The 13401-nt window shown below is 30.8% G+C and overlaps 1 protein-coding gene across 1 annotated transcript; it reads left to right on the forward strand.

Moving 5' to 3' along the window:
* The first annotated feature begins 3465 nt into the window (after positions 1–3465).
* On the forward strand, positions 3466–12789 carry LOC115955591 (cellulose synthase-like protein E6). Its single transcript, XM_031073779.1, has 9 exons — positions 3466–3692; positions 4158–4450; positions 6761–7079; positions 9513–9653; positions 9967–10098; positions 10769–10981; positions 11080–11304; positions 11409–11756; positions 12063–12789. Exons 1-9 carry the CDS (start codon positions 3651–3653, stop codon positions 12606–12608), a joined length of 2259 nt encoding a protein of 752 aa, XP_030929639.1. The 5' UTR covers positions 3466–3650; the 3' UTR covers positions 12609–12789.
* Positions 12790–13401: the final 612 nt, after the last annotated feature.

Raw genomic sequence — 13401 nt, forward strand, 5'->3', positions numbered from 1 at the left:
CATCTCGAAAATAGGAAAAAAAAAAAAAAAAAAACCAACAATGAGCAAACCCACCACCACCTGTTTGAGAGATTGAAAAAAAAAAAAAAAGTCATTGCCGATCTACACTGTCTGAGAGAGAGTGATGTTTGATTTGAAAAAGCAAGGTCTGAGAGAGGGAGAAGATAGAAAACAGTAGGCAAGAGAGAGATGAGATAGAGATTTTGAGTTTGAGATTTTTTTGTTTGGATTGATTGTGTTGTATTTTTGGATTGATTTGTTACTATGAGGCTTTAGGATTTGATGATATTGCTGTATTTGAGAAAACGATGATTTGGAGATTTTTAATTTTTGGATTTTAATTTTTGGGTTTGTGTTCTTATTCAAAACACACTTAGATCTCAATTCATGTAATTTTTAGTTTTTAATTCTGTTTTTAATTTTTTTTATTTAGTTAAAATTAATAAATTTATTTTTTAATTTAAATGCTGATGTGATATTTTTTATTATTATTTTAATAGCCACGTCAGGTCAACAGTGCATGCCGTTTGCCAGCTGTACAATTTCCATTTTTTATGTAACGGTAGGGACCAAAACGAGAGACGTTTTTCAAGATAGGGACTAAAAGCGGTAAAAATAAAATGTAAGGACTAAAATGGAAATCGCCTGAAAATGTAGGGACTAAAAGTGGCGTTTCGCCAAAATTATATATAGGTTGGCATGCCTAAAGAGTTGGTAGATGAATAGAACATGACTGAACCTGTAATGATATATATTAGATAATATTGGATCATTCTTAATTAAAAATTGTAACAATTCATACTTTCATAGTTTAAATAAAAGGTTTGGTTTCTACATAAATACGTAAAGTCCGTAAACAATAGAGGATGATAAAACAGATAGAATGCAATTCCTACATCAACAATAGCCATACACTTGGTATCAAAAAATTAAATGGCCATATACCGATATACCTACCTACCATTATTGCCAAGGACATCTTTTGACAACCACGTTGTGGCCTTGTTGTGGGTGGTAAGAGTTGGAAGCCATTTATCATGCCACACTTTAAAAAAAATAAATGGCCATATACTTACTTACCAACCTGCCATTGCTGCTTTATGGGTTGAGCTGTCATAATACTACGCCAAGCATAAGAAGGATTACTCTCCATGGAAGCATGTATAAAATCATAATCAGGGAAATAATGGGCCTTAAAAAAAATCTTAGAAACCAAAGAATTTGGATTAGTTTGTAAGCGCCACCTTTGTTTTGCTAACAAAACTAAATTAAAATCCTTTAATTGTTTAAAACCCATCCCCTCACAAGTTTTTAGAATACACATCTTATCCCAACTAAGTTAGGCCATCTTCCTCTAGAAAACTTCTTGTCAAACTAGTCATTCCATCACAAAGATTATCTGGAATTTTAAAAATGCTGATTGTATATGTCGGGACAACCACGTTGTGAAACCCATTTGTTGCACAACTATGGATGGTCAATTCATGGGTAAGCTATATGCAATAAAAATTAGACACGTGTTTATCTCATTGATTTTAGTGTATTCAAGCACTAGAGGTAAGTGGTGTTCATCATTAATGTTCACAAAGTCCCCCATCAATTGTTACCCAAAAGAAGAAAAAAAGTAAAAATAGTATTTTTTTTATTAAATTAAGAAGAGAGAATTATTCGCTAATGGAAAAAAGAAAAAGAAAAAAAAGAAGCGTCATTATTGACGTTCACGTTGGTCTTAGGCAGGCTGGCAGCCAATGGAATAAAAAATTTATCTGCTATAATTGCATTAAATTTAACATATTTGGATAAATTCTAAAAGATTTCTTCTACACCAATTTCACGGATAACAAATTGTGACATAAAAGTTGTGTGCGCAATGGTAATTTCAGGAATTTTTTCCAGGGTGTTCCTATTCCACTTTAAAAAAATTTCGGATAATTTCAGTCTGTTTTGGGACATTTTGATAAATATCAACCGAAATTTAAGATTTGACCCGCATGAAGTTTGTGCTTTTAAAAAAAAATGTTCTTAAAACCAAAACAAATTTGCATTCTATACACCGAAAAATCTCAAAAGGAAAAAAAAATGAAAAGAAAAGAAATGAACAAAGGTACCTATAGAATAAACTATAAGTTCATTTGAAATATTAATAAAATTATTAATTATTGTTGTTTAGTTGTTTCATAAATTTGTTTTTCTTTTATAAACTATAATTTGTTGTATTGTTGTTTCATTAATTATTAAATTATTAATTGATGTTTAGCCTAACATAATTTAATTTTTTTGTCTTTTATAATGTATTAGTTAATTAAATTATTAATTATTGATGTTTAGTTGCTTCGTTAATTTTTTTTACTAACTACTAGCAGTCTAGAACACACCCCACTGTGCATTAGCACACACCTCATGTGTGCACACACCCTTGCCTCTCCGATACCGTACCGGAGGCCATTTTGGTTTAGTTAGAGAAACGAAATATTTTGATACCAATTAATATCGGTGTACTGTTTTGAAATTACCACTAAATATATATATTTTCTTAAAAATATAAAATAATTTTAAAGTCTGACATAATAATTCCTTTAAATATAGTAATAATTATGGTTGTAGTATAAATTTGTTTTTAGAGGCATTGTAGTTTAATAATATTATGAAGTACATGTACTTACAACCTTTTTATTTAAAAAAAAAAAAAAAAAGGTAAATGTACTTACTAAGGCTCTGTTTGGATAGAACTTATTTTGCTGAAATTGAAAACTTAAAACTGAAAACACTGTAGCAAAATAATTTTTAAATGTGTGAATAGTGCTGTGGGACCCATTTTTAATGAAAAAATTGATAAAAAATGAAATTCGTGGGTCCATGAACAGTGCATATATGCACTGTTCACTGCAGAAAGTAACCGCAAAGCCAACATTTGCGGTTACTGTTCATTGAACAGTAACCGCAAAACTCCAACACGCGTGAAAACCAAAAAAAAAAAAAAAAAAAAAAAAAAAAAAAGAAAAAAGGACAAAAACGCAAAGTAGAAAAAGCTGAATACAAACACACACTAAGTGTGTGTTTGGGTTCGACTTTATGTGCGTTGCGTTGCGTTTCTGTTTTTTTTTTTTTTTTTCACGCGTTTTCATTTGGAGTATTGCGGTTACTGTTCAATGAACAATAACCGCAATTGTTGACTTTCTACAGTGAACAGTGCATATATGCACTGTTTACGGACCCACAAATTCTACTTTTTATCAACTTTTTTATTAAAAATGGGTTCCACGGTACTATTTACACATTTAAAAATTATTTTGCTACAGTGTTTTAAGTTTTAAGTTTTCAGTTTCAGCAAAATAAGTTCTATCCAAACAGACCCTAAATACAATAATGAAAAGACAAGAGAAATAAAAATTAATGTGCAAAAGTTAAAGCTATGCACGTGGGTGGTTGGAGATAAGGTTGAAAATTTTGAATACTGTTGACTCATTCAATGACTTCAGTATTCACGTGGGGAGTGAGACTCTAATGTACAAAGAACATACGGCAATTGGCGTTCAAAACTAGAAATAACAAAGAGCAGAGAAGCGGAAAAGTCGAAGAAAAACAGAGAACGGAGAAGAAACGGCAAGGAAGAAGAAGCTGAAGCAGGTGGGGAGACTGCGGTTGACCAAATGGAAGTGGCCGGAGACATGGAAGTGACCGGCGATGTGGTGGTGAGTGGCTGTGACGACAAAAACTGATGATTTTGGCTTTTTTTTTTTTTTTTTTTAGATTTTCTGTTACAATTTTTTTTTTTTTTTTTTTTTTTTTTTGTAGATTTTAGTTCAAAATTTGTTTGGCATAAAAATTTTGAGGGTGTTCCTGATATTGCTTGAGGGTGTTCCTATTTTTTTTAAAGGTAAACAAATAAAAAAATTTTAATTATTATATATAAATTTTTTTTTTTTTTTGAAGTCAGGGTGTTCCAGGGAACACCTGACCTCTGAGTGGCGTCGCCACTGTGTGTGGGTGTCTCTGGCTCTCTCTACGTTCTATTTTAAAACTGCTACTACAAAAAAAAAGCTTTTTTTTTTTTTTTTTTTTTTCTTTAGAAATATCGTTGCATCTGGTAATCAACTATAAAATATTCGTGCTTATTTTAACTCCATTTTTTCATTTACACACATACACACTGACAGAGAGATAATATGGGAAAGGAAGGTGGTGAAGAGGATGCACTTCCATTGTTTGAGACAAAAGAAGCAAGATTTAGAGGTGCCTATAAGGTGTTTGCTTCGACGGTTTTTGTTGGTATATGTTTGATATGGGTTTACAGATTGACACACATTCCAAGAATTGGAGAGCAAGGAAGATGGGCTTGGATTGGTATGTTCATGGCTGAGCTATGCTTCGGTTCGTACTGGATGCTAACTCAGTCTTGTCGTTTTAAGGTTGTTTACAATCACCCTTTCAAGGAAAGACTCTCATACAGGTTACAGTTCTCTCTCTCACATAGTGGTTGATCTAGCTAAGGGCACACAGCTATATAAATTGACTGGTTTACAAATTTCTATTCTCAGAGAAAAACTCTTTCAATTCACACTGTCACACAACTCACACTTGTGTGTTTTTATAATTGAAAACGTGAGTTTAAACAGAGTAAAAGAAACACGGGTTATTGTTTCTCAGATTATTTGCTGGGACTACATTAACTATATGAGGGCGTTTTGATAAACATGTTACTGATTTACTCATGTGGTTGGTTCATATTATTTGCTAATTTGCTGAAAATATATGCCAAATCAAAAGACTCTCTTTTAGGCTTCCCAAACTCATTCTATATTTCTAAAGGTTGAGACATATATGTCTCTGGGTTCTCGATCATCAGGGTAGATGATGAAATTATATGAAAGTATTTAATGAGAAAGATTCTTTTGGATATATAATATAAAGGTTCTGTTGTCTGTTCGGTGGAATTATTTGATGGGAAAGATTTAAATTTAAATTGAAATCCGTGTATTGGAAGTTTAACAAAGTATATATGATTTTTATCTTCTTCTTTTTTTATTTTTTTTTATTTGTTGTCTAGGTATCAAACAATTTTTAATAATCATTTATTGTAATTGTGTTTTTATATGAATATATATATATATATATATATATATATATCACGCCATCTAATGAAAGAGAAATGATATGTTTACAACATTTTTACAACACTTTCACAACAAATCTTAAGTGGTAGATTGTTATGGATGGATAAAAAAGTAATTTCAATTGTAAAATTCAAGTTAGAATCAATAATAACTTATCATTTATAATTTGTTGTGAAAATATTTGGGGATGTAACACCTCTTTTAAAGAAAATATAATTTGGTAAGATTTTTATGGATGCTTGAAATATAGATTTTTTTTTTTTTTTAAGATCAATTAAAAACATATAATAGAATAATGATGTGTAAAATTATGTAATCTTAACAGCTTATGTGGCAAAATATTACAAAGTAAACTAAAAGTTAAATGTCTTTGGTTTTGTATAATGCATATATGGGAAAGTTCCACAAAATATAATCTTTTCCGTCAATTTTTTTTTTTTTTTAAAAATATCAAATTTGATAATTATAGTAGTTATTAATAGAAATATATCATAATTGTGTTCTTAAATGGAATTATTTATTCTACCACTTCAAAGAAATTATGTGGAAATATTTTATAAAAAATTGGAAGATATAAATATAATAAATGTTATGTCCTTAAAATTTTCACAATAAATCTTAAGTGATATGTTTTTATTTTTTATTTTTTATGGGACCTAAGTGATATGTTGTTAATGATTGTTATTGTGAATTAGAACCAATAACAGTTCACTACTTCTTTACTATGAAAGTGTTGTGAAAATATTATAAATGTAACATTTCTCTATAAATATAAGGTTTATAAAGAATATCTATAGAATTTAATTTTAATTAAAATATATATATTTTTAATAAAAGAAATTATTCGTCTATAATATTTTTATAATAATTCTTAGGTGGTAAGCTATTATTGATTATTATAATATGTGATCATTACTAACATTACTTTTTTTATTATAGATTTTAAAATATTATAGATTTTAAATTACTTTTAAAATAATCTCTTAAAATAATGACAAGAAAAACTGTGAAACCTCCAAAATTTAAGAAATAATATGAATAGTTTTCATCATAATACAACAAGAATCATCTTTACCAAATTTGTATCCTTTGATGTAGACACTAGACAGCAAGAATCATGTATTAATCTTTAATGGAAAAGAGTAGGTAACCAAATTTCTATCCTCACATGGAGAAAGGAATAGGAAATAAAAAAATAAAAATTTGTGTCCACGTGTCATTATTCTCAAATATTGTTAGATGAAATTTATTATTGGGTCATGCTAACAAGAGCCCTTAGGGCACTCCTTAATAATCCATTTTAGGAAAGTGTTGATACTACTTTTATGGGAAATGAAACAAGCTGTCAAAATATTATTTTTTTTTTTTCATTTCCCATAAAAACTTTCTTTAAATGAATTATTAACTAGTGCCCACACTCGTTAGCATTTCCATTTATTATTACTCTAATTCCAAAAATGTTAGAATAACGGTTTAGCGGTTAGATTTATCATTTTTTTTTTACTTTGAGATTTATCATTTCTTAACAATTTAAACTTTTGAAACAATCGATAATTTAGTTTTAAAAAATTTATTTTCTTATGTAAAATCTTATTTTAATTTTTGTTATTTTGTTGCTTAATATTCACTTTCTTTGCATGTTACAGATACGAAAAGAAGTTACCGAATGTCGACATTTTTGTGTGCACGGCAGACCCTAAGATGGAGCCACCAACTTTGGTGATCAACACCATTTTATCAGTAATGTCATATAATTATCCACCTGAGAAGTTGAGTGTTTATCTTTCTGATGATGGTGGGTCAGAGTTGACACTCTATGCTCTCATAGAGGCTTCTAATTTCTCTAAGCACTGGATACCCTTTTGCAAGAAATTTAATATTAAACCAAGGTCTCCGGGTGCCTACTTTGCCCAACAAATTGATGTTCAAAACATCACATATGCCCAAGAATGGTTGGCTATGAAGGTTAGTTCATTGTATGTTTAGTTAGGTTAGCTTGATCAAATTAAAGGGTTTAAAACTTGGGGAAAGTTAATAGATATCTCAAAGACATTGGTTTATGAAATATTTTTAAAAACTTTTTTTGGAAAAAGATTGACAACTTTTTATATTTTCCATAAAATCAGTGTCAAAATTTTCTTTAAATGATTTATTAATAGCATCATGCTAAGGACACTGGTTAAGAATCCAGTTAAAGAAAGTTTTGATATCACTTTTATGGGAAATGAAAAAAACTGTCAAAACATTAATTGCTTTTTTTCTTTTCCAATAAAAACTTTCTTTAATTGGATTCTTAATGAGTACCCTAAGGACACTCGTTAGCATTTCCCTTATTAATAATTGTTTTAAAAGCACACATTAACAAAACCCTTAAAATTTTTTGGCTAAACCATTTCCTCTAACTTTAATGTTGTTGACATTTTAGTTATTTAATTATCAAAACTTGCGTTTCTCAAAAAAAAAAAAAAAATTATCAAAACTTGCAATTAATCACTCCGAACTTTTAAATTGTTGTTAGTTTGACCCTCTTATCAAGAGAAGATTATTAAATACTTTGAGAGTACTCTAAATACGTACTCTCCTTCTTACATGAATTGTGTGTTTTATCATGAATTTAATTAATAAAACCTAATTATGTGAGAAAGGAAAATATACATTTATAATATTTTGGGACTGAAAGTATCCTATAATTACTTCTTATCAAGTTTCGTTAATGATTGACTATTAACTACATTAATGATGTAGTTTTATTTTTAACGAAAATGATTTTTCGTCTATATATTTTGAGTCAATTTTCATTTTAGCCTCTATCTTTTAGACACAAATCAAAAACTATTTCCATTTTAATTCCTTTCGTCATTTTAGTAACAAAAATATCCTGCATGATAGACGGAGTGCTTTGTAGGCATTTTTTTTATGTTGACTTGATCATTAAAAATTATTTTTAAAAAAATCTTTGGCATGATGCCAAGTCAATATTTAAATTAATAAAAAAAGGCAGATCAGAAAATTTTTAAAATTAAAAATTAAAAATTGAACCTTAAATCTAATCAAATTAAATAATTAAAAAATTTTTTTTGGGTTACTTTTCATTAGCTTTTTCGTAAGAAACATCACGTTCTTTCCCTAGAACATGAACTTCATGTTCTTCCCCTACAAACAAACCAAATTCCAGCAACCCCATAAACTCAGAAATTTTCTTGAGAAACAAACACAAAAAACCCAGAAAATTCAGCTTAAAAAATCATAAATCTGAAAGCCTCCATTTTTTCCAACCCTAGCAAAATCATCAAATCCCAAAGCCACAAAGCACCAAATCAATCCAAACATACAGCCAACCCAAACAAAAAATCTCAACACTCAAACCCAATACACAAACCTAAAAATACCCAGCCACCACCACCAGCCGATCAAACCATCAAGAGAGAGAGAGAGAGAGAGAAAGTTAGAGATTAAGAGAAAAAGAACCCATTGTCTTTAGCTCTCTTCTGGGTTGGTTTTGAATTGGGATCTGTGCTTGTAGTGAAGCCTTTGGAGCATTGAAGCTGAAATCTGGTCTCTTGGTGGCATATTTAAGTGTTTTTGGTTTCTGGGTTTTCTTGGTTTAGTGAGTTGTGGAGCTGCAAGCAAAGCAGAAAGCCAAAACTTTTTTGTGAGTTGGGACTTGGATCTGTAATGTTGAGGTTTATAATTTGGTGAAGTTTTTTATTTTGTACCATGAAGTTGTGTGTTCAAAGTTGGAATCTTTGGGGTTGTGGGTGAGAATTGTAAGGTGCGAATGAGGCTTACTGTGCTTTGTAGTGGATACGGTTTGGGTTGAAGATTCCGAAGTGGGTTTGGGTTTCTGGGTTTGTGTTCTTGTTAAAGATGAACATGATCCGAATTATGTATTTTTGTGTTTTTAATTTTTTTAAAAGTTGATTAATTATCATTTTTAAACTAGATGCCGATGTAGTATTTTATTATTCTTATTTTATTAGTCATGTTAGTATCTAACATGCTAACGGTGCATTCCGTTTATCACGTATGTTTTTTTTTTTGTTACTAAAATGAGGTTTAAAATAGCAATAGTTTTTGATTTATAGAGAGCAAGGTATATGTGTCTAGAAGTTAGATATCAAAACGAGAATCAGTCCAAAATGTGGAACTAAAAATGTTGTTTCCTTTTAAGAAAGCATTAAAAAAAAAAGTCACAGGAAATTCCTAATGCATTGATGTTTAATGGCACGAGCATGAGGCATATTAAAATAACATATTGCATGAGGCATATTGTACAGAAACTCATCAAACCATGGCATTAGGCATATTGAACTAACATATTGCATGACCCCAAAGTTAGAATAACAAAACTTCTCTTGATGACAAATTTGATTGGTCTTATTTTTATGTTTATTAAAGAATCTATATGAAGAAATGGAAAACCGAATTAACTCAGCTGTTAAAATGGGCACTATTCCAAAAGAAACAAGGGATCAACACAAAAGATTTTCAGAATGGAACTCCAAAGTAACGGAGCAAGATCACCAATCAATTGTGCAGGTAAATCTTACAATTTTTTTTTTTAATAATAAACCTTAATTTCTCATTGAGTTAGTATTATTAAACCTTCTCAAAAAAAAAAAAAAAAGTTTTTATCAATTATCATGATCATGCCTTCAATTAAATACTCTTATTTAATGAATTTCGAAAAAAAAAAAAAAAAACTCTTATTTAATGCAATAATCGAACCCTATTTCATCAAATGATCCATTCCTCCACCAATATTTTAGAATACTCTTTTACAATTTTATTTATTTGTTTGTTACTTATAATTTTTAAATTAAAAAGTGGTGCAATATTTGCCTTTTTTTAGATTATAATTAATGGAATGGACAAAAATGCAATGGATATTGATGGACGGCGATTGCCAACACTAGTATACATGGCACGAGAAAAAAGACCGCAGTGCCCTCACAACTTTAAAGCTGGAGCTATGAATGCATTAGTAAGTTTTAAACTTCCGTACATGGGTAGGGTTCAAGTTAAACTTAGTATAACTTTTGTTTATGTTATACCACTTCATGATTCTCTAGTGGGTGTTTTTTTACAATTTCATGGTTGGATTAAATTGTATTCTTATACCTTACAAGTATGCAAGATGTTAAGATAATTAAATATCAATAACTATCTTATCTTTCTTTTCTTTTTTTCTTTTTTCCCATCTTTTTTATACAAGATAACTATCTTATCTTTAAAGTGATTAAATTTTAGGATTTTGAACTCTAAAATTATATACCAAACATGAGTTTATGAATTAAATGGTATGATAATATTTGATGTACACGAAATTTGACGTGTGTACAGAGTAGAGAGAATATGTAATCCATCCATGGAGCTTGCATAATAATATTCTAATGAAAAATGATTAAGTGGTATAACATTTAGTGAGTATTACACCAATTACTTTTAATACATGTTCTTTATTGTCTCCTTAACATAAATGTTGCTAAAGTGAAATAAAAATAAGCATACACACAAAAAAAAAAAAAAAAAAAAGTTTGTTTAGTTTATAAGTACATGCGATAATTATGTAAAATTTATGACCATGGCCACTTGATAATGCTACTAATTTTATTTTTCATAGTATTTTGATGAAGGTAATTTCACATGTGCAGATAAGAGTGTCTTCAGAGATAAGTAATGCCCCAATCATCCTGAACTTAGACTGTGACATGTATGCAAATGATGTGGACACAATACGAGAGATACTGTGTTTTTTCATGGACAAAAAGAGAGGTCATGAGATCTCTTTCATGCAATTTCCACAACAATATAACAATATCACCAAGAATGATATTTATGCAAGTTCTTATTCAGTTACTAACAATGTGAGTAATCTATGACTATGCCTTTGTTTTCAAGAAGAGAAACCAATGTTGATCCTTTTGGTGAACTGATATACTATTATTCATGGTTAAATATGAAGGTTGAGCTTGCTGGTATAGGTGGATATGGTGCAGCCTTGTATTGTGGCACCGGATGTTTCCATCGAAGAGAGAGTCTTTGTGGAAAGGTGTATTCCAAGGATTATAAAGGAGAATTTAATCTAGAAGCCAAGAAGAATAATGATAAAACTGTTAATGAATTGGAAGAATTATCTAAAGTTTTTGCTAATTGTAGTGCTGAGAAGGACACTCAATGGGGGAAAAATGTCTCTCTCTCTCTCTCTCTCTCTCTCTCTCTCTCACACACACACACACACTTGCTTACATTTGTGTGTAGGAATTTTAATGAAAATGGTAATTATATTTGCAGATGGGGCTGATTTATGGGTGCCCAGTTGAAGACATTGTAACTGGCTTGACTATCCAATGTAGGGGTTGGAAATCACTTTATTATAATCCAGATAGAAAGGCATTTTTGGGTGTTGGTCCAACTACTTTAGATATAGTTCTTATTCAACACAAGAGGTGGTCTGAAGGCATGTTTCAAATATTTTTCTCCAAGTTTTGCCCTTTCATATATGGGCAAGGAAAGATAAAATTTTGTGCTCAGATGGGATATTGTATTTATCTTTTATGGGCTCCAATTTCCTTACCAACACTCTATTATGTGATTGTTCCTTCTCTTTGCTTGCTTCATGGCTTTTCCTTATTCCCTCAGGTTTATCTTTTATCTTTATTTTCTTAGTTTATATAATTTAATGCGTATAATAGATGTCATAAAAGAAAGAATTCATGCTTATCACGCACATAATTTTAATGATATATGTTTTGTGCTCCTTCAATACTTCAATGGCCCCTAGATTATTCATTAAACACAAAAAATTCCATGTTCTTAACTTTATGTTTAGTCCAGAATTGAAATTTGTGAGCAACTACGTAGCAACAAGTCAAGTAAAAAGTGCTTTCTTATGACGTTTCGTATTGTAGAGCTTATATATACTGATTTCATGGCCTCATTTTCCAGGTTAAAAGCATATGGTTCTTGCCCTTTGCTTATGTTTTTGTAGCAAGGAATGTTGGCAGCATAGTAGAGGCCTTGAGTTGTGGGAATACTCTCAAAGCTTGGTGGAATTGGCAACGAATGTGGGTGATCCAAAGAACTACCTCATTCTTCTTTGGGTTCATTGACACCATTAGCAGACAATTAGGCCTCTCTGAAACAACATTTGTGCTAACAACTAAGGTAGGTGCAGAGGATGTGTTGAAGAGGTACAGGCAAGAAGTCATAGAGTTTGGAAGCCCAACTATCATGCTTACCATTATAGCAACATTGGCATTACTAAACCTCTTTAGTTTAATTGGGGAAATCAGAAAGATTGTTCTGGATTTTGAGTTCAAGGTGTTAGACCAGTTGATCATGCAGGTTATTCTTAACTTGCTACTTGTCTTGATCAACATACCAGTGTACCAAGGACTCTTCATCCGCAATGATAAGGGTCGTATACCATCCTCGGTTTTGTTCAAGTCTATTGTTTTAGCTTCACTGGCTTGTTTGATACCTATAATTTGACATAGTATACCATAATGTAGATTGTACCATTTTTAGTAGTCATGTGGCTTGGTATGTAGCTTTTCCTTTAAAATAAGGCCCTGGACATTACTTGTACTGTTGAGTTATGGTCATTTCCATTGTTTGTGATATATCAGACCCAAGTTCATATGGACTATGTGGTGCTATGATCTTCGTGATATATCTATTTTTCTTTCCAAGTTATATGTGATCAAGGATCACTAATAAATTATTTACCTTTCTTCTTGTCCTCAACAAGGCAAAGGTGTTTTCCCTCACAATTTAGGTAAAGACTAATTGGCATTTTCAAAGTACTTTAATGATTTATTTTCATAGCACAAATGACTTCAGTCTAGCTCTAATAAGCAAAAAGGGTACATCCCAAATGCTCAATAAGCAATACTAGTGCTCTATTTCAGCTACAACCATAGCCTAGGCATTACAAACAAGATTTGCTAGTGGTAAGGAGGAGCCTAGCTGCCCAGGGTGAACTATTCAGAATGATTTGGGATGTATTTCATAAGGCTAACTTCACATGAAGTCCCGCAAAGGACTTATACTCCATGCCAATGCAAGATCAAGCATGGCCTGAGACTCCCAACTTTGTTCTAATTTATGCTTTGCATTATGTTGGTTCTATCATACAGCCTTCTATTATTTAGACATGGTGTTAAGTTGTGTCCATAGGATTCTTTGCACTTTATGTCACGTTTTCCCTGAAGGCATATAATCATCTGTTCTTAGAATCTTGTACCACATGGGCACATGCCATGGGTGGCTCCCAGTGAAATTA

Source organism: Quercus lobata, chromosome 8 (genome assembly GCF_001633185.2).
Source record: "Quercus lobata isolate SW786 chromosome 8, ValleyOak3.0 Primary Assembly, whole genome shotgun sequence".
NCBI classification, from domain to species: domain Eukaryota; kingdom Viridiplantae; phylum Streptophyta; class Magnoliopsida; order Fagales; family Fagaceae; genus Quercus; species Quercus lobata.

Excerpts from the sequence above, each read along its gene's own strand:
- LOC115955591 (XM_031073779.1), top strand. The coding sequence starts at position 3,651 with ATGGAAGTGGCCGGAGACATGGAAGTGACCGGCGATGTGGTG. Across the intron at positions 3,693-4,157 it reads AAGTGACCGGCGATGTGGTG|AGAGATAATATGGGAAAGGA; the intron begins GTGAGTGGCTGT and ends ACACACTGACAG. Across the intron at positions 9,654-9,966 it reads ATCACCAATCAATTGTGCAG|ATTATAATTAATGGAATGGA; the intron begins GTAAATCTTACA and ends GCCTTTTTTTAG.